At 42.1% G+C, this 24971-nt stretch overlaps 2 protein-coding genes across 2 annotated transcripts; both read right to left on the reverse strand.

The window, feature by feature from the left end:
• Positions 1-724: 724 nt before the first annotated feature.
• LOC124020695 (gasdermin-E-like) lies at positions 725-10880 on the reverse strand. The gene is made up of 10 exons (XM_046335944.1): positions 10661-10880; positions 10100-10355; positions 8710-8914; positions 4553-4727; positions 4318-4438; positions 2933-3058; positions 1423-1550; positions 1069-1240; positions 888-961; positions 725-793 (listed from the first exon to the last, which is right to left on the reverse strand). The coding sequence occupies exons 2-10, from the start codon at positions 10329-10331 to the stop codon at positions 725-727; spliced, it is 1302 nt and encodes a 433-aa protein (XP_046191900.1). The 5' UTR covers positions 10332-10355; positions 10661-10880.
• Positions 10881-14210: 3330 nt separating this feature from the next.
• LOC124020697 (gasdermin-E-like) lies at positions 14211-23041 on the reverse strand. The gene is made up of 4 exons (XM_046335945.1): positions 23024-23041; positions 18247-18418; positions 18066-18139; positions 14211-14438 (listed from the first exon to the last, which is right to left on the reverse strand). Exons 1-4 carry the CDS (start codon positions 23039-23041, stop codon positions 14211-14213), a joined length of 492 nt encoding a protein of 163 aa, XP_046191901.1.
• Positions 23042-24971: the final 1930 nt, after the last annotated feature.

Here is a 24971-nt window from a genome sequence, read left to right on the forward strand (position 1 = left end):
GGGGGGGGGGGGGGTACTGTCACGACTTCCGCCGAAGTTGGTCCCTCACCTTGTTCGGGCGGCGTTCGGCCGTCGAAGTCACCGACCTTCTAGTCATCGCTGATCCTCTTCTCATTTTCCTTTGGTTTTGTCTTGTCTTCCATCACACCTGGTTCCAATCCCATCGATTACATGTTGTGTATTTAACCCTCTGTTCCCCCTCATGTCCTTGTCGATGATTGTTTATTGTAAGTGCTTGTGCACGTCTGTCCTGGTGTGCGTCGGGTTATGTACCCATTATTTTCTATTGCTGTTTTCCAGTGGGTTTTTGTTATTACACTGCACCGTTTAGAAACACCATAATGTAGCAATGTGTCATTAATTAATGTACAGTAGTGGGAATATTATTTTGTACATTTTTCTTCACACATGTGCATTATCTTGTTTTTGATATGTTTTACTCCTGTCGCTTTGCAATCATCAACAATATGTTATCAAATGTGACATTTCTGAAATTCATCCCTGGCGGTGCAGTTCATATATCCACTTTGTAGCACAAGGAATGTTTCTATTTGGCTCAATCTATCCTAAAGAGGCCAGGCCATTCACAGCGATACTCATGACAAGAGGAAGGTGTCCAGGGCAGATAACTGAAGTCACTGTGAATTCTGCGTCCTCATTCAATCTGGTAAGTTCCACATTGGAGAGGGCAAAGAGACGCTCTGTCCTCTGATACAGCTCCTCCTCAGTCAGAACAGCCAGACCTGCATCTCTCAGAGAGGGTCTCCCCACTCCCTGCTGCCACATGCTGCACCTGGAGGACAAGCAGCACAGGAATAAGCTTACATGCACTCTTTTCTAAAAGGCCATATAGGACTGGAGGCTCAATCAAACAGGTGTGAACTCACCAGGATCTGCAGGGCCTGTAAGACTGGAGGACTGCAACAGGATCCCAACACAGAGAGACCCTCATCTGTCATTCCTGAATAAATAAATATACACACATAAAACCACAGTAGTGAACCTAGTTTCCCAGGAACTGATCAAATAATAACTGGAGAATCCTGTGAAAACTGCTCTCTATCTCACCGTCCATGGCACTGACAATGAGGTGGACGGCACTGAGAAGTGAAGATCTGATCTCGTCCTCATCCTTCCCAACACATTGGTCTACAAGATCCAGTATGGCCTGGACTGTCTCCCTCTCAGACTCTTCCAGATCACCCAGGTCAGGAGTCTCACCTTCACACAACTGATCCAGCTGTGATGAGAGAGAGAGATATTCATTGTGGCTATTAGGTGTGTGTGTGTGTGTGTGTGTGTGTGTGTGTGTGTGTGTGTGTGTGTGTGTGTGTGTGTGTGTGTGTGTGTGTGTGTGTGTGTGTGTGTGTGTGTGTGTGTGTGTGTGTGTGCTTGTGCCCTGTTTCTGTACGTCTCACTCACCACACTCTCCAGCACACTAACTGCCTCTCTGTCCTCCATGGTTGTCTTGAGGAGCTGGAGCAGAGAGGAGCGTTTGGCTGCTGGCAGGACTGACAGCAGCTGGAAATGACTACTCAGTTTCTCCAGTTCTGTCAACACACAAACAACAGACAGAACAGAACGTGTTACTTGTAAAATATTGATCAATGGGTTTTTTTATATACCAAAAGTGTGGTAACTTCATAATTACTCATCAAAAAGAACAACTTAGATATTGAACATTCCATTCAGTAGACTACATGTTGACCAAACCTTCCATTCAGTAGACTACATTACATGTTGACCAGACATTCCATTCAGTAGACTACATGTTAACCAGATGTTCCATTCAGTAGACATCAATACATGTGGACCAGACATTCCATTCAGTAGACTACATTACATGTTGACCAGACATTCCATTCAGTAGACTACATGTTAACCAGACGTTCCATTCAGTAGACTACATGTTGACCAAACCTTCCATTCAGTAGACTACATTACATGTTGACCAGACATTCCATTCAGTAGACTACATGTTAACCAGATGTTCCATTCAGTAGACATCATTACATGTGGACCAGACGTTCCATTCAGTAGACTAAACGTTGACCAGACATTCCATTCAGTAGACTACATGTTGACCAGACGTTAAATTCAGTAGACTACATGTTGACCAGACATCCCATTCAGCAGACTACATTACATGTTGACCAGACATCCCATTCAGTAGACTACATTTCATGTTGACCAGACATTCCATTCAGTAGACTAAACGTTGACCAGACATTCCATTCAGTAGACTAAACGTTGACCAGACATTCCATTCAGTAGACTAAACGTTGACCAGACATTCCATTCAGTAGACTAAACGTTGACCAGACATTCCATTCAGTAGACTACATGTTGACCAGACGTTAAATTCAGTAGACTACATTACATGTTGACCAGACATCCCATTCAGCAGACTACATTACATGTTGACCAGACGTTCCATTCAGTAGACTACATTTCATGTTGACCAGACGTTAAATTCAGTAGACTACATGTTGACCAGACGTTCCATTCAGTAGACTACATTTCATGTTGACCAGACGTTAAATTCAGTAGACTACATGTTGACCAGACATTCCATTCAGTAGACTACATGTTGACCAGACGTTCCATTCAGTACATTACATGTTGACCAGACGTTCCATTCAGTAGACTACATTACATGTTGACCAGACGTTCCATTCAGTACATTACATGTTGACCAGACGTTCCATTCAGTAGACTACATTACATGTTGACCAGACATTCCATTCAGTAGACTACATGTTGACCAGACGTTCCATTCAGTAGACTACATGTTGACCAGACGTTCCATTCAGTAGACTACATGTTGACCAGACGTTCCATTCAGTAGACTACATGTTGACCAGACATTCCATTCAGTAGACTACATGTTGACCGCTAAACAGGATACATTATCCTCCACTGGCATTATTACCTTTGTTCAGATTTAAGGGGCTGTTGGCATCAAAGTCGCCTACCAGGTCCATAAATCCATCCTCTTCAATCTCATAATTCGACCTAACCTTTTCAAAGCCCCCATTGTTGGAGAAGAGGCACAGCTCTGTGGACAAGAGCAGACAACAGTCATAACCAGTAACACACAGACAGATACAGTGGATATAATAAATACAGTGGCTATACTAAATACAGTGGATATAATAAATACAGTGGATATACTAAATACAGTGGCTATACTAAATACAGTGGATATAATAAATACAGTGGATATACTAAATACAGTGGCTGTACTAAATACAGTGGATATAATAAATACAGTGGATATAATAAATACAGTGGCTATACTAAATACAAATCAAATCAAATCATCAAATCAAATTTTATTTGTCACATACACATGGTTAGCAGATGTTAATGCGAGTGTAGCGAAATGCTTGTGCTTCTAGTTCCGACAATGCAGTGATAACCAACAAGTAATCTAACTAACAATTCCAAAACTACAGTCTTATACACAGTGTAAGGGGATAAGGAACATGTACATAAGGATATATGAATGAGTGATGGTACAGAGCAGCATACAGTAGATGGTATCGAGTACAGTATATACATATGAGATGAGTGTGTAGACAAAGTAAACAAAGTGGCATAGTTAAAGTGGCTAGTGATACATGTGTTACATAAGGATGCAGTCGATGTTGTAGAGTACAGTATATACATATGTATATGAGATGAATAATGTAGGGTAAGTAACATTATATAAGGTAGCATTGTGGATATAAGTGGATATAAGTGCATACAGTGGATATAATAAATACAGTGGATATACTAAATACAGTGGCTGTACTAAATACAGTGGCCGTACTAAATACAGTGGCTGTACTAAATACAGTGGATATAATAAATACAGTGGCTATACTAAATACAGTGGCTGTACTAAATACAGTGGCCGTACTAAATACAGTGGCTGTACTAAATACAGTGGATATAATAAATACAGTGGCTATACTAAATACAGTGGCTGTACTAAATACAGTGGCCGTACTAAATACAGTGGCTGTACTAAATACAGTGGATATAATAAATACAGTGGCCGTACTAAATACAGTGGATATAATAAATACAGTGGCTATACTAAATACAGTGGCTATACTAAATACAGTGGCTATACTAAATACAGTGGCTATACTAAATACAGTGGCTATACTAAATACAGTGGATATACTAAATACAGTGGATATACTAAATACAGTGGATATACTAAATACAGTGGATATAATAAATACACTGAGGAACATAGACACTGGCTGTGTACTTTACCATGCAGCTATACCTGGGACATTGATAAACCATACACTTCCTCACCAAACTTTCCATTGCGTTTGACCTTGAGTTCAATCAGACTGAAGGCCACGACAGTATATTCAGGAATCTTCAGTGACACATCACTATCTGTCTGAGTACTGCCGCTCTGCTTCATAGAGGCCTGTGGAGGAAATTTCAAATCAGTCAGAGACGTTTGGTGCCCATTTTCCACTCATGAAAATATGATAAAAACATCATTCTCTTCAGTAGAACGCCTAGTCATCTTTCTTCCTACCTTCACGCTCAGGGCCACGCAGGCGCTCATGTTGGCTCCTGCATTGCCATGCTTCCGGACTTTGTTTGTGACCGGGCAAGGTTGTGATGTCATAATCCTTTCCGTCAACACCCCTAATATTGCCCTGGGCTTCTCCCGGGTCTGCTTGATCACAGGGTGGGTCATGTCCAGGCGTCTGCAGGAGGGACCCAAATAAATTATGTTATACAAAATATAGAGTGGGCGAGCAAATATTATTTAAAGGTACTAGTTATGCTTCATACTAGAGGGTTATTCTTGAACTGCAATGTATTTTACATCCCTCGCCTTTACAACCATGAAAACCCTTTCAAGTCTCTCTTCAACCTGTAACACTGAAGTGTTATGGATTATGCAAAATAAATGTAAAAGTCATTTCCTTTTGAGCCGACATATGCAGAGTTTACCAGGGAAATAATCATCATGCATTTCAATCTGCTTATCAATGTGAAAACAAGTCCTATAATAATGCAAAACATTATTTTGATATATTGTTTAACGAACTTAAGGAAAGCAAATGGGTTTGTCACAGTAGTGATGTGTAGAGTTGTAGGGACATGTTTCGGGGATTTAGAGACATCTATCTATTATTTTGAATGATAGAAGTAAAAGTATTTCATATATTGTATAGATCAATAAAAACAAAGGAGGCTATTAAAATACTTTTTAAAAACAAATGTAATATGTGTCCTTAAGCTTTATGTCATTAGTGTTGCCACCTTATAAATGACTCATTGAAATATATAAAAGGACATTAAGCGTTCTCTCAAGTGGCAAGCTGTTATACTAGCTAATCACACCCTTTAAGTACACTATGTCAGACATCTCAGTATTTTATTGATCATTTGGTGTGTGTCTAAATAAAAAGTGTATTTGCTGTTACTCAATTTAAATGAAGGGACATTACATTTTGAGCAAAATACTTAATCATATCTCTTTAGTAAACTATTTTTTAAAAGGTTAATGACTTTAGATTTGGACATAAACGCTGCAGACTGTACATGTCTCAAGTGTAAATGACCTTCCATGGTCCGGATTGAATCTAGACCCTGTGATTCTTTAGTGTTATGCTGATTGTGATAGCAGTGAGGATTCTAAGTTGTATTCTAAGTATGAATCTAGACCCTGCGATTCTTTAGTGTTATGCTGATTGTGATAGCAGTGAGGATTCTAAGTTGTATTCTAAGTATGAATCTAGACCCTGCGATTCTTTAGTGTTATGCTGATTGTGATAGCAGTGAGGATTCTAAGTTGTATTCTAAGTATGAATCTAGACCCTGCGATTCTTTAGTGTTATGCTGATTGTGATAGCAGTGAGGATTCTAAGCTGTATTCTAAGTATGAATCTAGACCCTGCGATTCTTTAGTGTTATGCTGATTGTGATAGCAGTGAGGATTCTAAGCTGTATTCTAAGTATGAATCTAGACCCTGCGATTCTTTATGCTGATTGTGATAGCAGTGAGGATTCTAAGCTGTATTCTAAGTATGAATCTAGACCCTACGATTCTTTATGCTGATTGTGATAGCAGTGAGGATTCTAAGCTGTATTCTAAGTATGAATCTAGACCCTACGATTCTTTATGCTGATTGTGATAGCAGTGAGGATTCTAAGCTGTATTCTAAGTATGAATCTAGACCCTGCAATTCTTTAGTGTTATGCTGATTGTGATAGCAGTGAGGATTCTAAGCTGTATTCTAAGTATGAATCTAGACCCTGCAATTCTTTAGTGTTATGCTGATTGTGATAGCAGTGAGGATTCTAAGCTGTATTCTAAGTATGAATCTAGACCCTACGATTCTTTATGCTGATTGTGATAGCAGTGAGGATTCTAAGCTGTATTCTAAGTATGAATCTAGACCCTACGATTCTTTATGCTGATTGTGATAGCAGTGAGGATTCTAAGCTGTATTCTAAGTATAAGGAAGTTGCTAAATCAGTACAGTTCCACTTCTTTGTCATCTGACAGAACTTCAACCAGAAAACACCTTTTTTACAACCAGTATACAACCTGACCATGATGTCAGATTAGATGCCAGCATGACCGCATTGCAACCCATTTTGCCTGCTGGTCTTGGGTCTAAATATTGACTCCTTGGGCAGGTGAACCGTATGATTGTAGTTAACATACCAACCTGGACTCCTTGGGCAGGTGAACCGTATGATTGTAGTTAACATACCAACCTGGACTCCTTGGGCAGGTGAACCGTATGATTGTAGTTAACATACCAACCTGGACTCCTTGGGCAGGTGAACCGTATGATTGTAGTTAACATACCAACCTGGACTCCTTGGGCAGGTGAACCGTATGATTGTAGTTAACATACCAACCTGGACTCCTTGGGCAGGTGAACTGTATGATTGTAGTTAACATACCAACCTGGACTCCTTGGGCAGGTGAACCGTATGATTGTAGTTAACATACCAACCTGGACTCCTTGGGCAGGTGAACCGTATGATTGTAGTTAACATACCAACCTGGACTCCTTGGGCAGGTGAACCGTATGATTGTAGTTAACATACCAACCTGGACTCCTTGGGCAGGTGAACCGTATGATTGTAGTTAACATACCAACCTGGACTCCTTGGGCAGGTGAACTGTATGATTGTAGTTAACATACCAACCTGGACTCCTTGGGCAGGTGAACCGTATGATTGTAGTTAACATACCAACCTGGACTCCTTGGGCAGGTGAACCGTATGATTGTAGTTAACATACCAACCTGGACTCCTTGGGCAGGTGAACCGTATGATTGTAGTTAACATACCAACCTGGACTCCTTGGGCAGGTGAACCGTATGATTGTAGTTAACATACCAACCTGGACTCCTTGGGCAGGTGAACCGTATGATTGTAGTTAACATACCAACCTGGACTCCTTGGGCAGGTGAACCGTATGATTGTAGTTAACATACCAACCTGGACTCCTTGGGCAGGTGAACCGTATGATTGTAGTTAACATACCAACCTGGACTCCTTGGGCAGGTGAACCGTATGATTGTAGTTAACATACCAACCTGGACTCCTTGGGCAGGTGAACCGTATGATTGTAGTTAACATACCAACCTGGACTCCTTGGGCAGGTGAACCGTATGATTGTAGTTAACATACCAACCTGGACTCCTTGGGCAGGTGAACCGTATGATTGTAGTTAACATACCAACCTGGACTCCTTGGGCAGGTGAACCGTATGATTGTAGTTAACATACCAACCTGGACTCCTTGGGCAGGTGAACCGTATGATTGTAGCTAACATACCAACCTGGACTCCTTGGGCAGGTGAACCGTATGATTGTAGCTAACATACCAACCTGGACTCCTTGGGCAGGTGAACCGTATGATTGTAGTTAACATACCAACCTGGACTCCTTGGGCAGGTGAACCGTATGATTGTAGTTAACATACCAACCTGGACTCCTTGGGCAGGTGAACCGTATGATTGTAGTTAACATACCAACCTGGACTCCTTGGGCAGGTGAACCGTATGATTGTAGTTAACATACCAACCTGGACTCCTTGGGCAGGTGAACCGTATGATTGTAGTTAACATACCAACCTGGACTCCTTGGGCAGGTGAACCGTATGATTGTAGTTAACATACCAACCTGGACTCCTTGGGCAGGTGAACCGTATGATTGTAGTTAACATACCAACCTGGACTCCTTGGGCAGGTGAACCGTATGATTGTAGTTAACATACCAACCTGGACTCCTTGGGCAGGTGAACCGTATGATTGTAGTTAACATACCAACCTGGACTCCTTGGGCTGGTGAACCGTATGATTGTAGTTAACATACCAACCTGGACTCCTTGGGCAGGTGAACCGTATGATTGTAGTTAACATACCAACCTGGACACCTTGGGCAGGTGAACCGTATGATTGTAGTTAACATACCAACCTGGACTCATGAATCGAAGTGAACGTAAATCTGTCTCTCTCCATTTAGTGTAATATGTTACGTTTCGTATGTATTCATTTGTGGATGTTCATCATTCATTTCGTATGACATGTTACGAAATACTATTCGTATGACATTTTACTAATTGCAACCCAGATTCACCTGGTCAGTCTGTCATGGAAAGAGCAGGTTTTCTTAATGTTTTGTACACTCAGTGTATGTACAGTATAGGGGAACTCACTTATCTTTCGAGTAGTTAACCAACTCCTTCACTTCCACCTCCTCTTTCTTCAGTCTGCCAAAGGACGACTCTTGTTCGTTGAAGCATTTTAAGCCCAAATTAAGTTTTAAATCAGCCGCCAAACCCTCCACATTTCCTTCTGAGTTCATTTCTTTCTTGTCAGCAAATGTCCCACTGTGGTCCACGAAGTCAGACTCCTTCACATCTGAGGGAACATTCAACATTAGAATAGACACGTGAACATTTTCATCATTTTTTCAGACCGAGTTATGTGCACATACATTTCATTTATTTCACTTCTATGCACTTTTCTCTCTACACGTATTCTGACCTTGATTGAATTCCCTCATAATCCCACCACCTTCACACACACAGAAACCGTGAATAAGGTTGAGCAACCTGTCGGTTCCAAGTGTAAAAACATTGTCTTGGTCCTGCGTCGCTCAGTTGGAAGAGCACGGCGCTGTGGTGCTATTTTACTCACGGTAGTCTGTCAACCATGTCCAATCACCCACCATCTCCATGTCAGTCGCTTTGGATAAAAGCGTCTGCTAAATGGCATATATTATTATTATTATTATTATGTCTACGTTTCAAAAGCCAATCATCTATATAGCCATAGCTCACATTACCTATATATCTATGAGGGGCGGCAGGTAGCATAGCGGTTAAAAGTGTTGGGTTTGTATCAGAAAGGTTGCTGGTTCAAATCCCAGAGCCGACAAGGTGAAAAATCTGTCGTTCTGGTCTTGAGCATGGCAATTAATCCCCAACAACTGCTCCCCATGTCCCAATGATGTTGATTAAGGCAGCCCCCAAACCTCTCTCATTCAGACACATTTCACTTGAATGCATTCAGTTGTGCAGCTGACTAGCCCATTTGTTTGGGAATTAAAATCAGGCAGGTGATATATCAGCATGATTAATATCAGCATGATATAGCCAAAGTTAACTAATTTGCCATGATGCTTGATTAGCATACTTGCTTGGATACCGACTAATGTCCCATTAACACCATGTACTCTTGTAGGCTAAATGTCATAGAATATGAGGAGTGAAAGAGACGACTGGTTTATTGCTGACGGAAATAAATGTTGGACTAGTTTTCAGGCCTTTTGTGTGGGTTTTGCGTAGTTAATGCCTGGGAATTTTTTTCTAGACCTGGCAACCCTGCCTGAGGGACTGTTTTTATTTATTTTTAATTGTACCTTTATTTAACTAGGCAAGTCAGTTAAGAACAAATTCTTATTTTCAATGACAGCCTAGGAACAGTGGGTTAACTACCTTGTTCAGCGGCAGAACGACAAATTTTTAACTTGTCAGCTCGTGGATTCGATCTTGCAACCTTTCGGTTAATAGTCCAACACTAGTCCAATGTTCTGGTGTTTACCTGGGTTTAAAGGTTCGTCTTCAGGTTCTCCGGGTTTCAGCACATCACTCAGGGAAAAGCCTCTGGACTGGTATTTGGGTTCCTGCCAGAAGCATCCACATCTGGGCCTGGTCTTCACAATGAGTGAGAGGAGATTCAGTTTACCAGAGCTGTCGTTCAGACTGGACACAGGAATCAGGCTACCGTTAGAATCTACTTCCTTCAACATGGATTTTACGGCCTTGGAAATCATGATGGTGGTGGATCGTGTTTCTGGCTGCAGCAGATGACAAAGACACAAATGACAAAGATGTCTAAGAAACAAAACTAAGATGAACACATGAACACTCAATACAACAGCTTCAGAAGAGCATTCTAAATACATTTCACAGTTGGCAAGACACTAAATCATGCAAACACAAGGTTCAATTTCCCTGGGAAAAGAGTGGATCAGAACAGAGTAGCATTGCTTTTGACAAGACAGGAATACAAACAGGAAATAATTTCTGTCAAAATTGTTGGTCATTCAAGACAATCCAAAGCATGCTGTATTTTATTCTGATCGCAACACTGCTTCAATACCTGGTTCCCACTGCTTCTTCCTCTGGGTCCTTATGACTTAGAGATAGGTTATGAATGAGATAGGAATATGTCTGAAATGCATTAGCTAAGAGTTCATTACATACTAGTAGGAGGAGTCTATTTAACTGGGAAACTGTCCTGTTCCACTCTTACATTCCTGCTCTTCACTTCTGTTTTATTTCATGAGAAAATAACTTCTCTAGAAGCAGTTAGAACTACATGCCACATTACTGGGAAGAATATTCTGGTGTGATGTGTTGTCATCCTCATAGCATCCTTCAACCACGCAAACGTTAGTTCCTCCAAGTACCTGGATGTTCGTATGAACAATGTGCGTCGCTGGAAAGTCCAAGTAGAGTGTCTGCTCCAGTGTCCAACAACGTCTCTATTTCCTACACAGACTCAGGGTTATTAGAGTTACCAGAGAATAATGCTCCTGTTCTTACGTGTAATAACTCAGTAACTCTTTCACTTTCACTTTCTTCAGGCTACCGAAGCACAGCTTTGTTTTTACACTGCTGCTACTTCCTGTTTCGTCACTTTACCACTACCTACATGTACAAATGACCTCAACTAACCGGCACTCCCTGTATATAGTCTCATTTTTGCTATTTTATTGTGTTACTTTTTTATCATTTTTTTTACTTTAGTTTATTTGATAAACATTTTCTTAATTATTTCTTGAACTGCATTGTTGGTTAAGGGCTTGTTAATAAGCATTTCACTGTAAGTCTACACCTGTTTTGTATTCGGCGCATGTGACAAATAAAGTTTGATTTGATGAGGAATGTTTCCTTTAAGGCCCTGTACACACTGAAGTTGTAGAACTAATAATGCACAATGCGCTTTAAAACTGGTTTAATACAACAGAGTGTTTCTGCACAAACAGTGTTTTGGAGACATTGTACAATGGTTGTGTGAAATATTTTGTGTAGAATATCAGTATTAGCCTACTGTATTTTAAGGCTCCCGAGTGGCGCACTGGTCTAAGGCACTGTATCTCAGTGCTACAGGTGTCACTGCAGACCCTGGACTGTATCACAACCGGCCGTGATTGGGAGCCACATAGGGCAGCGCTCAATGCATCGTCCGGGTCAGAGGAGGCTAGGGTAGGGGATGCTGGGGTAAGGGAGGCCGGGATAGGGGCTGCCGGGGTAGGTGAGGCCGGGGTAGGGGATGCCGGGGTAGGGGAATCTGGGGTAGGGGAGGCCGGGGTAGGGGTTGCCGGGGTAGGGGAGGCCCGGGGTAGGTGAGGCCGGGGTAGGGAGGCCGGGGTAGGGGAGGCCGGGGTAGGTGAGGCCGGGGTAGGGGAGGCCGGGGTAGGTGAGGCCGGGGTAGGGGAGGCCGGGGTAGGGGATGCCGGGGTAGGGGATGCTGGGGGAGGCCGTCATTGTAAATAAAAAAGTCTTAACTGACTTGCCTAGTTAAATCATTGTTTAATTTGATAAAGTATCATTCACAACCTTTGTGTCCAACGTGTGGTAAATCAGTTGATGAACCTGACTGTTACTACAGGGTCAGAAAGTCACATTCATATACTTCACCAATGTACCGTAGGAGAGTCCAACACCAACAGACACTTATCAGTTCCAAAGTGCAATAACAGTTTTATCTAATGGGGATCCTAATAAACTAACCCCCCCCCCTTTAATGTCCCACTTTATGTTGTATTATCTAATGGGGATCCTAATAAACTAACCCCCTCCCTCCCTCCCTCCCTCCCTCCCTCCCTCCCTCCCTCCCTCCCTCCCTCCCTCCCTCCCTCCCTCCCTCCCTCCCTCCCTCCCTCCCTCCCTCCCTCCCTCCCTCCCTCCCTCCCTCCCTCCCTCTCTCCCTCCCTCCTCCCCCTCCCTCCCTCCTCCCCTCTGTAATGTCCCACTTTATGTTGTATTATCTAATGGGGATCCTAATAAACTAACCCCCCCCTTTAATGTCCCACTTTATGTTGTATTATCTAATGGGGATCCTGGGTGGTCCTTCTGTAGCTCAGTTGGTAGAGCATGGCGCTTGTAACGCCAGGGTAGTGGGTTCGATCCCGGGACCACCCATACGTAGAATGTATGCACACATGACTGTAAGTCGCTTTGGATAAAAGCGTCTGCTAAATGGCATATATTATTATTATATTAATAAACTAACCCCCCCTTTAATGTCCCACTTTATGTTGTATTATCTAATGGGGATCCTAATAAACTAACCCCCCTCCCTCCCTCCCCCCTCTGTAATGTCCCACTTTATGTTGTATTATCTAATGGGGATCCTAATAAACTACCCCCTCCCCCCCCTCTGTAATGTCCCACTTTATGTTGTTTTGTCTAATGGGGATCCTAATAAACTACCCCCCTCTGTAATGTCCCACTTTATGTTGTTTTGTCTAATGGGGATCCTAATAAACTAACCCCCCCCCCCTCCCTCCTTCCCCCTCTGTAATGTCCCACTTTATGTTGTTTTATCTAATGGGGATCCTAATAAACTCCCCCCCCCCCTCCCCTCCTCTGTAATGTCCCACTTTATGTTGTATTATCTAATGGGGATCCTAATAAACTACCCCCCCCTCCTCTGTAATGTCCCACTTTATGTTGTATTATCTAATGGGGATCCTAATAAACTAACCCCCCTCCTCTGTAATGTCCCACTTTATGTTGTATTATCTAATGGGGATCCTAATAAACTAACCCCCCCCCCTCCCTCCCCCCTCTGTAATGTCCCACTTTATGTTGTATTATCTAATGGGGATCCTAATAAACTACCCCCCCCTCCCCTCCTCTGTAATGTCCCACTTTATGTTGTATTATCTAATGGGGATCCTAATAAACTACCCCTCCCCTCCTCTGTAATGTCCCACTTTATGTTGTATTATCTAATGGGGATCCTAATAAACTAACCCCTCCCCCTCCCTCCCTCCCTCCTCTGTAATGTCCCACTTTATGTTGTATTATCTAATGACTAGAAGACGTCTGATATCGTGTGTTGAACTTTACTGAAAACATTACAAGGATACATTCACTGTTGTTCACTAGTTCTGTGGCTCAACTAGTGCAGGAGTAAGACATGGAATGGTTCAAACAGGATTGACACGTTTCATAATATATGCCATTTAGCAGACTCTTTTATCCAAAGCAACTTACAGTCATGCGTGCATACATACCTGTTACATTGCCAAAGCAACTTACAGTCATGCGTGCATACATACCTGTTACATTGCCAAAGCAACTTACAGTCATGCGTGCATACATACCTGTTACATTGCCAAAGCAACTTACAGTCATGCGTGCATACATACCTGTTACATTGCCAAAGCAACTTACAGTCATGCGTGCATACATACCTGTTACATTGCCAAAGCAAGTGAAATAGATAATAAACCACATTTAAATAAACAATAAAAAATGAACAGTAAACATTACACTCACAAAATATTATGTAAGAATATTCGAAGATAAATACACAATGCAGGAAATTAACAATCAATGGAAATAGTTGTTTTTCAGTTCAACGTCTGCTTAGAATCTGCGTGTGGGATTCTAGTCCGGGACTCTCTGTCTCTCTCTCAGCTTAAACTAAAAAGGCCTTTCACAGTGATACTCATGACTAGAGGAAGGTATCCAGGCTGGTCCTTCATCTCTGTCCTCAGTGTGTCCTCCTCTCTCTTCAGTGTAACTTCAGAGTGACCAAAGAGACTCTCTGTCCTCTGATACAGCTCCTCCTCAGTCAGAACAGCCAGACCTGCATCTCTCAGAGAGAGGGTCTCCCCACTCCCTGCTGCCACATGCTGCACCTGGAGGACAAGCAGCACAAAAATACATTGATATGCTTTATTTTCTGGGTCATTCTTGAATTAATGTGGCATTTGCATCCCTCGACTTTGCAACAATGACAAACACTATAAAATGACAACTAGTTAGACATTATACATGTTTTAATTGATATTAAACTGTTTGTCAACGTGAAACATAATGGAAGTCCTTTATACTGCAAAACGTTATCTTAGTGACATGTTTTTGGGATATATTATTTTGAATGTTATAAAATAAACAAAAGTATTTAATATATTTTATAGATCAATGAAAACAAATATAATACTTTGTTAACCCCTTGAACATCACTCATTACAAAGACAAATATATATATATATATATCTACAAAGTAAACTAAATGTATGAATACACTGTAGATAGATCAATAAAGCAAAGAAGGCCACTAATATATATATATATATTTACAATTATTATGTGTCCCTAAGTTTTATGTATAGATATACACGGACCTTGAACATTCCTTCCAGTGGCAAACTGTTATCAGGAGAGGGGTCGATATTAAAGAAGATTTTTAGCTAATCACACCCTTTTAGTATGTCATCAATGTTATGATTCAATAGATAATTTGGTCTGTTTAAATAAAACATATCATTGGTGTAACTCAATTTAAATGAAGGGAAATTACACCTTGAGCAAAATGATTCATCAAATCTCTTTAGTGAATGATCAAGTCAATTATTTTTAAAGGTTAAATGACCTTAGATCCTAAAATACTTACAAAAAGTAATTGGTGTGACGTATACTTTGATGCAACACATTGTTCAGCTCCACCACTATCCCAGAAATGGCGCTGATCTCCATGTAATTCTGGCTTTCACTCATGTCACAACATTATATCAGTAAGCAAACACATTTGATGTGTAATTGCTTGAGCTAATCAAGCATACAGTACGTGCTCGCTTCCCTGTTGTATTGTTATTTTGCCAAATGTTATTTGAGGAAAGGCAGCTCGCTAATGCAGCGGTTTCATTCTCACTCAGTGATCTGTTGTGGAGAGGCTAGCCAAGCCTGCTTGGTTGCTGCTATAGAGAGTCATTAGTAGTGCCCGCCCATAGTTGTTAATCGTCTTCTAGCTACCTCGCTGAAAATTAATCTTGAATCATGCCAACAATCACCAAGAAAATTATTTTCAAACTTGTAGAGTGAAAATATCTTGGTGCTCATCAACCGCTGAACAGGCTTCTGTTAAAATAAAGCAAGTTATCAAATAATTAAGCGTGAGTGGTTTGGATGGAACTTGCAGTGGCTAACAGCTGCTGTTTGAGGTAGCTAGCTAGCTACTACATGTTGTTGGTAATGATTGATGTCAGAATGTAAAAACCCATGGAACTGTATCTATGCAATGGTTGAAGCAAGGCAGAGAGTAGCTTCATAAACATTGTTGCTTTATTCATAACCTGAGCATCTTGTTAAAACTTCTTTGGGACTGGGGGGCAGTATTGAGTAGCTTGGATGAATAAGGTGCCCAGAGTAAACTGCCTGCTACTCAAGCCCAGTTGCTAATATATGCATATTATTAGTATTGGAAACACTCTGAAGTTTCCAAAACTGTTTGAATGATGTCTGTGAGTATAACAGAACTAATATGGCAGGCAAAAACCTGAGAAAATATCCAACCAGGAAGTGGGAAATTTGAGGTTTGTAGTTTTTCCAACTCATTGCCTATCGAATATACAGTGTCTATGGGGTCATATTGCACTTCCTAAGGCTTCCACATGATGTAAACATTCTTTAGAACCTTGTTTGAGGCTTCTACTGTGAGGTGGGGGTGAATGACAGGGGATTGAGTCAGACGTCTGGCAAAGTGCCATGAGCCGACCACGCGCGTTCACGTGAGAGTTAGCATTGCAATTCTACAGACAAAGGAATTCTCCGGTTGGAACATTATTGAAGATTTATGATAAAAACATCCTAAAGATTGATTCTATACTTCGTTTGACATGTTTCTACGAACTGTAATATAACTTTTTGTCTGAATGTTCGCTTGGACTTGCCTGCGCGTCGTGAGATTGGATTGTGTACTAAACGCGCAAACAAAAAGGAGGTATTTGGACATAAGTGATGGACTTTATCGAACAAATCAAACATTTATTGTAGAATTGGGATTCCTGGGAGTGCATTCTGATGAAGATCATCAAAGGTAAGGTAATATTTATAATGCTATTTCTGACTTCTGTTGACTGTTCAACACGGTGGATATCTGTTTGGCTGTTTTGTTGTCTGAGCGCTGTACTCAGATTATTATAAAGCTTTTTTGAAATCTGACACAGCGGTTGCATTAAGGAGAAGTTTATCTAAAGTTCCATGTACGAGCCTCCCGGGTGGTGGTTAAGGGCGCTGTACTGCAGTGCCAGCTGTGCCACCAGAGACTCTGGGTTTGCGCCCAGGCTCTGTCGTAACCGGCCGCGACCGGGAGGTCCGTGGGGCGACGCACAATTGGCCTAGCGTTGCTCCGGTTACGGAGGGAAATCCTTGTCTCATCGCGCACCAGCGACTCCTGTGGCGCGCTAACCAAGGTTGCCAGGTGCACAGCGTTTCCTCCGACACACTGGTGCGGCTGGCTTCCGGTTTGGATGGCGCTGTGTTAAGAAGCAGTACGGCTTGGTTGGGTTGTGTATTGGAGGACACATGACTTTCAACCTTCGTCTCTCCCGAGCCCGTACAGTAGTTGTAGCGATGAGACAAGATAGTAGCTACTAAAAACAATTGGATACCATGAAATTGGGGAGAAAAAGGGGTAAAAATCTAAAAAATAAAAAGTTCCATGTACAACACTTGTATTTTCATCAATATTTATGATGAGTATTTCTGTAAATTGATGTGGTTCTCTGCAAAATCACCGAATGTTTTGGAACTACTGAACATAACACGCCAATGTAAACTCAGATTTTTGGATATAAATAAGAACTTTATCAAACTAAACATACATTTATTGTGTAACATTAAGTCCTATGAGTGTCATCTGATGAAGATCATCAAAGGTTAGTGATTCATTTTATCTCTATTTCTGCCTTTTGTGACTCCTCTCTTTGTCTGGAAAAATGTCTGTGTTTCTCTGTGACTAGGTGCTTACTTAACATAATTGTTAGGTAGTAATGTGTTGATGCATATTCACTTGTTTTCATTGAATTTCCCCACTAATATTTTTGTTAAAAATCGCCACTGGTTACCGTCAATGGTGTTACTACTGCTACTGGTGGTACAATGGGGCGGCAGCGTAGCCTAGTGGTTAGAGCGTTGGAAGGTTGTGAGTTCAAACCCCCGAGCTGACAAGGTACAAATCTGTCGTTCTGCCCCTGAACAGGCAGTTAACCCACTGTTCCCAGGCCGTCATTGAAAATAAGAATATGTTCTTAACTGACTTGCCTGGTTAAATAAAGGTAAAAAAAATGTAAAAAACGTTATTATAATGGTAGAAATAATAGTTTGTTTTTACATTTTACAAATACATTTACATAACTCCAATACATTTACATATCCCCAAAACATTTACATAAACCCAAACACATTTACATAAACAAAAACCTAGAAAAATGAACTCCAGGTCATGCAGGACTGGAGGCTCAATCAAGCAGGTGTGAACTCACCAGGATCTGCAGGGCCTGTAAGACTGGAGGACTGCAACAGGATCCCAACACAGAGAGACCTTCATCTGTCATTCCTGAATAAATAAATATACACACATAAAACCACAGTAATGAACCTAGTTTCCCAGGAACTGATCAAGTAATAACTGGAGAATCCTGTGAAAACTGCTCTCTATCTCACCGTCCATGGCACTGACAATGAGGTGGACGGCACTGAGAAGTGAGGATCTGATCTCGTCCTCATCCTTCCCAACACATTGGTCTACAAGATCCAGTATGGCCTGGACTGTTTCCCTCTCAGACTCTTCCAGATCACCCAGGTCAGGAGTCTCACCTTCACACAACTGATCCAGCTGTGACAAGGGGTGGGGGAGGGGGAGAGAGAGAGAGAGTGTGAGTGAGTGAGTGAGTGAGTGAGTGAGTGAGTGAGTGAGTGAGTGAGTGAGTGAGTGAGTGAGTGAGTGAGTGAGTGAGTGAGTGAGTGAGTGAGTGAGTGAGTGTGAGTGAGTGAGTGAGTGAGTGAGTGAGTGAGTGAGTGAATGAATGAATGGTAAAAAGAGACAAGGCAAGCCTTGCCAGGCCTTTGCTCTTGGGGGCGGCTGGTAGACTAGTAGTTAGAGCGTTGGGTCAGTAACAGAAAGGTTGCTACATCGAATCCCCGAGTAGACAAGGTCAAAATCTGCTGTTCTGCTCCTGAACAAGGCAGTTAACCCACTATTCCTAGGATGTCATTGTAAATAAGAATTTGTTCTTAACTGACTTGCCTGGTTAAATAAAAAAATGCCATCAAAATTTGACATACCAATTAGGATTTTGCCTCAAATACTTGAATCAGATATAGAACCTGTTACCACTGGTTATGGTTGTGAGGTCCCCTCACAAAACACCAAATTGACACTCTGCAGAATTCTGCATCCTCCATGTACAACATAAAATACCTAATAACACATGCAGAGCAGAGGCCGATACCCACTAATTATCAAAATCCAGAAAAGAGCCATTAAATTCTACAACCACCTAAAAGGAAGCGATTCCCAAACCTTCCATAACAAAGCCATCACCTACAGAGAGATGAACCTGGAGAAGAGTCCCTCAGCAAGCTGGTCCTGGGGCTCTGTTCACAAACACAAACAGACCCCACAGAGCCCCAGGACAGCAACAGCAACATAATTAGACCCAAATAAATAATGAGAAAACAAAAAGATATTTACTTGACACATTGGAAATAATTAACAAAAACGGAGCAAACTAGAATGCTATTTGGCCCTACACAGAGAGAACACACTGGCAGAATACCTGACCACTGTAACTGACCCAAAATTAAAGAAAGCTTTGACTATGTAGAGACTCAGTGAGCATAGCCTTGCTATTGAGAAAGGCCGCCATAGGCCGACCTGGATTTCAAGAGAAGACAGGATAGGTGCACACTGCCCACAAAATGAGGTGGAAACTGAGATGCACTTCCTAACCTCTTGCCAAATGTAAGACCATATTAGAGAGACATATTTCCCTCAGATGAAACAGATCCACAAAGAATTTTAAAACAAATCCAATTTTGATAGACTCCCATATCTACTGGGTGAAATACTACAGTGTGACATCACAGCAGCAAGATTTGGGTAACCAGTAAAGACAAAAGGGTAACCAGTAAAGAAAAATTCCATTGTAAATACAACCCATATTTATGTTGATTTATTTTTGTACTTTAACTATTTGCACATCGTTGCAACATATTTGAAATGTCTTTATTATTTTGGAACTTTTGTGTGTGTAATTCTTACTGTTATTTTTTATTGTTTATTTCACTTGCTTTGGCAATGTAAACATACAGTACCAGTCAGAAGTTTGGACATAGCTACTTATTCAAGGGTTTTTCTTCATTTTTATTATTTTCTATATTGTAGAATAAGTGAAGACATTGTAACGATGAAATTACACATATGGAATCATGTAGTAACCAAAAAAGTGTTAAACAAATCAAAATATATTTTAGATTCTTCAAAATAGCCCCCCTTTGCCTTGATGACAGCTTTGCACACTCTTGGCATTCCTCAGCCAGCTTTACATGGAATGCTTTTCCAACAGTCTTGAAGTAGTTCCCACATATGTTGAGCATTTGCTGACTGCTTTTCCTTCACTCTGCGGTCCAACTCACCCCAAACCATCTCATTTGGGTTGAGGTCGGGTGATTGTGGAGGCCAGGTCATCTGATACAGCACTCCATCACTCTCCTTCTTGGTCAAATAGCCCTTACACAGCCTGGAGGTGTGTTTGGGGTCATTGTCCTGTTGAAAAACAAATGATAGTCCCACTAAGAACAAACCAGATGTGATGGAGTATCGCTGCAGAATGCTGTGGTAGCCATGCTGGTTAAGTGTGCCTTGAATTCTAAATAAATCACAGACAGTGTCTCCAGCAAAGCACCATCACACCTCCTCCTCCGTGCTTTACGGTGGGAACCACACATGTGGAGATAATCCGTTCACCTACTCTCTGCATCTCACAAACACAAATTTGGACTCATCAGACCAAAGTTGTGACGTGATGAGGTTGGATCCAGGTGCAGAGAAGAGACCAGATGAGGAATCAGTGGTTAAACATACATACTTTACTGAGAAACGGTATCCAACGGATCACAGTAACAACAAACACTAAGTCTGAAAAACTCACTCAGGAAACAAACGCACACGGTAAACAATTCAAGCTTCAGCAAAGCAGAAAACGCACCTGTTTTAACAGGGAAATCATAATGAATAATAGGACACAGCTGAGTGTTATCAATGTCTCTGGGTGACAGGTGGAACCATGACAAAAGGACAGATTTCCACCGGTCTAATGTCCATCGCTTGTGTTTCTTATCCCAAGCAAGTCTCTTATTATTATTGGTGTCCTTTAGTAGTGGTTCATCTTTGTAGCAATTTGACCATGAAGGCCTGATTCAGACAGTCTCCTCTGAACAGTTGATGTTGAGATATTTCTGTTACTTGAACTCCATAAGCATTTATTTGGGCTGCAATTTCTGAGGCTGGTAACTCTAATGAACTTATCCTCTGCAGCAAAGGTAACTCTGGGTCTTTCTTTCCTGTGGCGGTCCTCATGAGAGCCAGTTTCGTCATAGAACTTGATGGTTTTTGCAACATTTTCCACATTGACTGACCTTCATGTCATAAAGTAATGATGGACTGTATTTCTCTTTGCTTATTTGAGCTGTTCTTGCCATAATATGGACTTGGTCTTTTACCAAGTAGGGCGATCTTCTGTATACTACCCTACTTTGTCACAACACAGCTGATTGGCTCATACTGTAAGGACCGACGCTGGAGTAGAGAAGCAGGTACGGGGAGTCAAACATTTAATCAGAACAGACATAGAACAAGACAGGAAGAGCATCAGCACAATGCTGAAGTAGGGAAAAGAGGGGGGACAGACAGATATAGGGGAGGTAATGAAAGAGGTGATTGAGTCCAGGTGAGTCCAATAACCGCTGATGCGAGTGACGGGGAAGGCAGGTGTGCGTAATGATGGCTGGCAGGAGTGTATAATGCTGGGGAGCCTGGAGCGGGAGCAGGCATGACGGGGAAGGCAGGAGTGTATAATGCTGGGGAGCATGGAGCGGGAGCAGGCATGACGGGGAAGGCAGGAGTGTATAATGCTGGGGAGCCTGGAGCGGGAGCAGGCGTGACGGGGGAAGGCAGGAGTGTATAATGCTGGGGAGCCTGGAGCGGGAGCAGGCATGACAGGGGAAGGCAGGAGTGTATAATGCTGGGGAGCCTGGAGTGTATAATGCTGGGGAGCCTGGAGTGTATAATGCTGGGGAGCCTGGAGCGGGAGCAGGCATGACGGGGGGAAGGCAGGAGTGTATAATGCTGGGGAGCCTGGAGCGGGAGCAGGCGTGACGGGGAAGGCAGGAGTGTATAATGCTGGGGAGCCTGGAGTGTATAATGCTGGGGAGCCTGGAGCGGGAGCAGGCGTGACGGGGAAGGCAGGAGTGTATAATGCTGGGGAGCCTGGAGCGGGAGAAGGTGAACCTTCTCCCCAGTCTGAGGTCCTGAGTGCTCTGGAGCAGGTTTTCATCAAGGATCTCTCTGTACTTTGCTCCGTTCATCTTTCCCTCGATCCTGACTAGTTTCCCAGTCCTTGTCGCTAAAAACATCCCCACAGCATGATGCTGCCACCACCATGCTTCACTGTAGGGATGGTGCCAGGTTTCCTCCAGATGTGACGCTTGGCATTCAGGCCAAAGAATTTAATCTTGGTTTCATCAGACCAGAGAATCTTGTTTCTCATGGTTAGAGTCCTTTAGGTGCGTTTTGGCCTACTCCAAGCGGGCTGTCATGTGCCTTTTATTAAGGAGTGGCTTCCGTCTGGGCACTCTATAATAAAGGCCTGATTGGTGGAGTGCTGCAGAGATGCTTGTCCTTCTGGAAGGTTCTCCCATCTCCATATAGGAACTCTGGAGCTCTGTCTGAGTGACCATCGGGTTCTTGGTTACCTCCCCTGACCAAGGCCCTTCTCCCTAGATTGATTAGTTTGGCTGGGTGGCCAACTCTAGGAAGTCTTGGTGGTTCCAAACTTCTGTCATTTAAGAATGATGAAGGTCACTGTGTTCTTGGGGACCTTCAATGCTGCAGAAATGTTTTGGTACCCTTCCCCAGATCTGTGCCTCGGACACAATCCTGATAATTCCTTCGACCTCAAGGATAGTTTTTTTCTCTGACATGCACTGTCAACTGGTGGGACCCTATATAGACAGGCGTGTGCCTTTCCAAATCATGTCCAATCAATTGAATTGACCACAGGTGGACTCCAATCAAGTTGTAGAAACATCTCAAGGATGATCAATGGAAACAGGATACAGGCTGCAACTGAGCTCAATTTTGTGTCTCATAGCCAAGGGTCTGAATACTTATGTAAATAAAGTATTTCTGTTTTATTAATTTGAAAAAATATCTAAATACCTTTTTCTGCATTGTCATTATGGGGTATTGGGTGTGGATTGATGAGGAAAACATTTATTTAATACATTTTAGAATAAGGCTGTAACATAACAACATGTGTAAAAAGTCAATGGGGTCTGAATACTGTATCTTTGCTATAGATTAATGTTAAGGGGTCTGAATACTGTATCTTTGCTATAGATGAATGCCAAGGGGTCTGAATACTGTATCTTTGCTATAGATGAATGCCAAGGGGTCTGAATACTGTTTCTTTACTATAGATGAATGCCAAGGGGTCTGAATACTGTATCTGTCATGTTTGTCATTTATTATCATGTCTTGTCCCTGTGCTCCCCATTCTGTTCGTTTCCCTCTGCTGGTCTTATTGGGTTCTTTCCCTCTTTCTATCCCTCTCTCTCCCCCTCCCCCTCTCACTCTCTCGCTCTCTCTTCTCTCTGTCGTTCCGTTCCTGCTCCCAGCTGTTCCTATTCCCCTAATCATCATTTAGTCTTCCCACACCTGTTCCCGATCCTTTCCCCTGATTAGAGTCCCTATTTATTCCTTTGTGTTCCGTTCCTGTCCCGTCGGTTCCTTGTTTAGTATTCACCATGCTGTGATTGCGTTTCGCCCTGTCCTGTCGTGTTTTTGCTGTGATTGTGTATCACCCTGTCCTGTCGTGTTTTTTGCCTTCATCAGATGCTGCGTGTGAGCAGGTGTCTCTGTCAACTACGGCCTGCGCCTACCCGAAGCGACCTGCAGTCTGTGGCCGCTTCTCCTGTCATTCCCCTCTACAGACTAGAGGATTTCTGTTATTCCCTGTTTGGACTTGAATAAACTCTGTTTCTGTTAAGTCGCTTTTGGGTCCTCTTTCACCTGCATGACAGTATCTTTACCATAGATGCATGTCAAGGGTCTGAATACTGTATCTTTACCATAGATGAATGCCAAGGGGTCTGAATACTGTATCTTTGCTATAGATGAATGCCAAGGGGTCTGAATACTGTATCTTTGCTATAGATGAATGCCAAGGGGTCTGAATACTGTATCTTTGCTATAGATGAATGCCAAGGGGTCTGAATACTGTATCTTTGCTATAGATGAATGCCAAGGGGTCTGAATACTGTATCTTTGCTATAGATGAATGTTAAGGGGTCTGAATACTGTATCTTTGTGATAGATGAATGTCAAGGGTCTGAATACTGTATCTTTACTATAGATGAATGTCAAGGGTCTGAATACTGTATCTTTGTGATAGATGAATGTCAAGGGTCTGAATACTGTATCTTTACCATAGATGAATGCCAAGGGGTCTGAATACTGTATCTTTACCATTGATGAATGTTAAGGGGTCTGAATACTGTATCTTTACCATTGATGAATGTCAAGGGTCTGAATACTGTATCTTTACTATAGATGCATTCCAAGGGGTCTGAATACTGTATCTTTGCTATAGATGAATGCCAAGGGGTCTGAATACTGTATCTTTGCTATAGATGAATGCCAAGGGGTCTGAATACTGTATCTTTGCTATAGATGAATGCCAAGGGGTCTGAATACTGTATCTTTGCTATAGATGAATGCCAAGGGGTCTGAATACTGTATCTTTACTATAGATGCATTCCAAGGGGTCTGAATACTGTATCTTTGCTATAGATGAATGCCAGGGGGTCTGAATACTGTATCTTTGCTATAGATGAATGCCAAGGGGTCTGAATACTGTATCTTTGCTATAGATTAATGCCAAGGGGTCTGAATACTGTATCTTTGCTATAGATGAATGCCAAGGGGTCTGAATACTGTATCTTTGCTATAGATGAATGCCAAGGGGTCTGAATACTGTATCTTTGCTATAGATGAATGCCAAGGGTCTGAATACTGTATCTTTACCATAGATGCATGCCAAGGGGTCTGAATACTGTATCTTTGCTATAGATGAATGCCAAGGGGTCTGAATACTGTATCTTTGCTA

This window comes from Oncorhynchus gorbuscha, unplaced genomic scaffold (genome assembly GCF_021184085.1).
Source record: "Oncorhynchus gorbuscha isolate QuinsamMale2020 ecotype Even-year unplaced genomic scaffold, OgorEven_v1.0 Un_scaffold_879, whole genome shotgun sequence".
Classification (NCBI taxonomy): domain Eukaryota; kingdom Metazoa; phylum Chordata; class Actinopteri; order Salmoniformes; family Salmonidae; genus Oncorhynchus; species Oncorhynchus gorbuscha.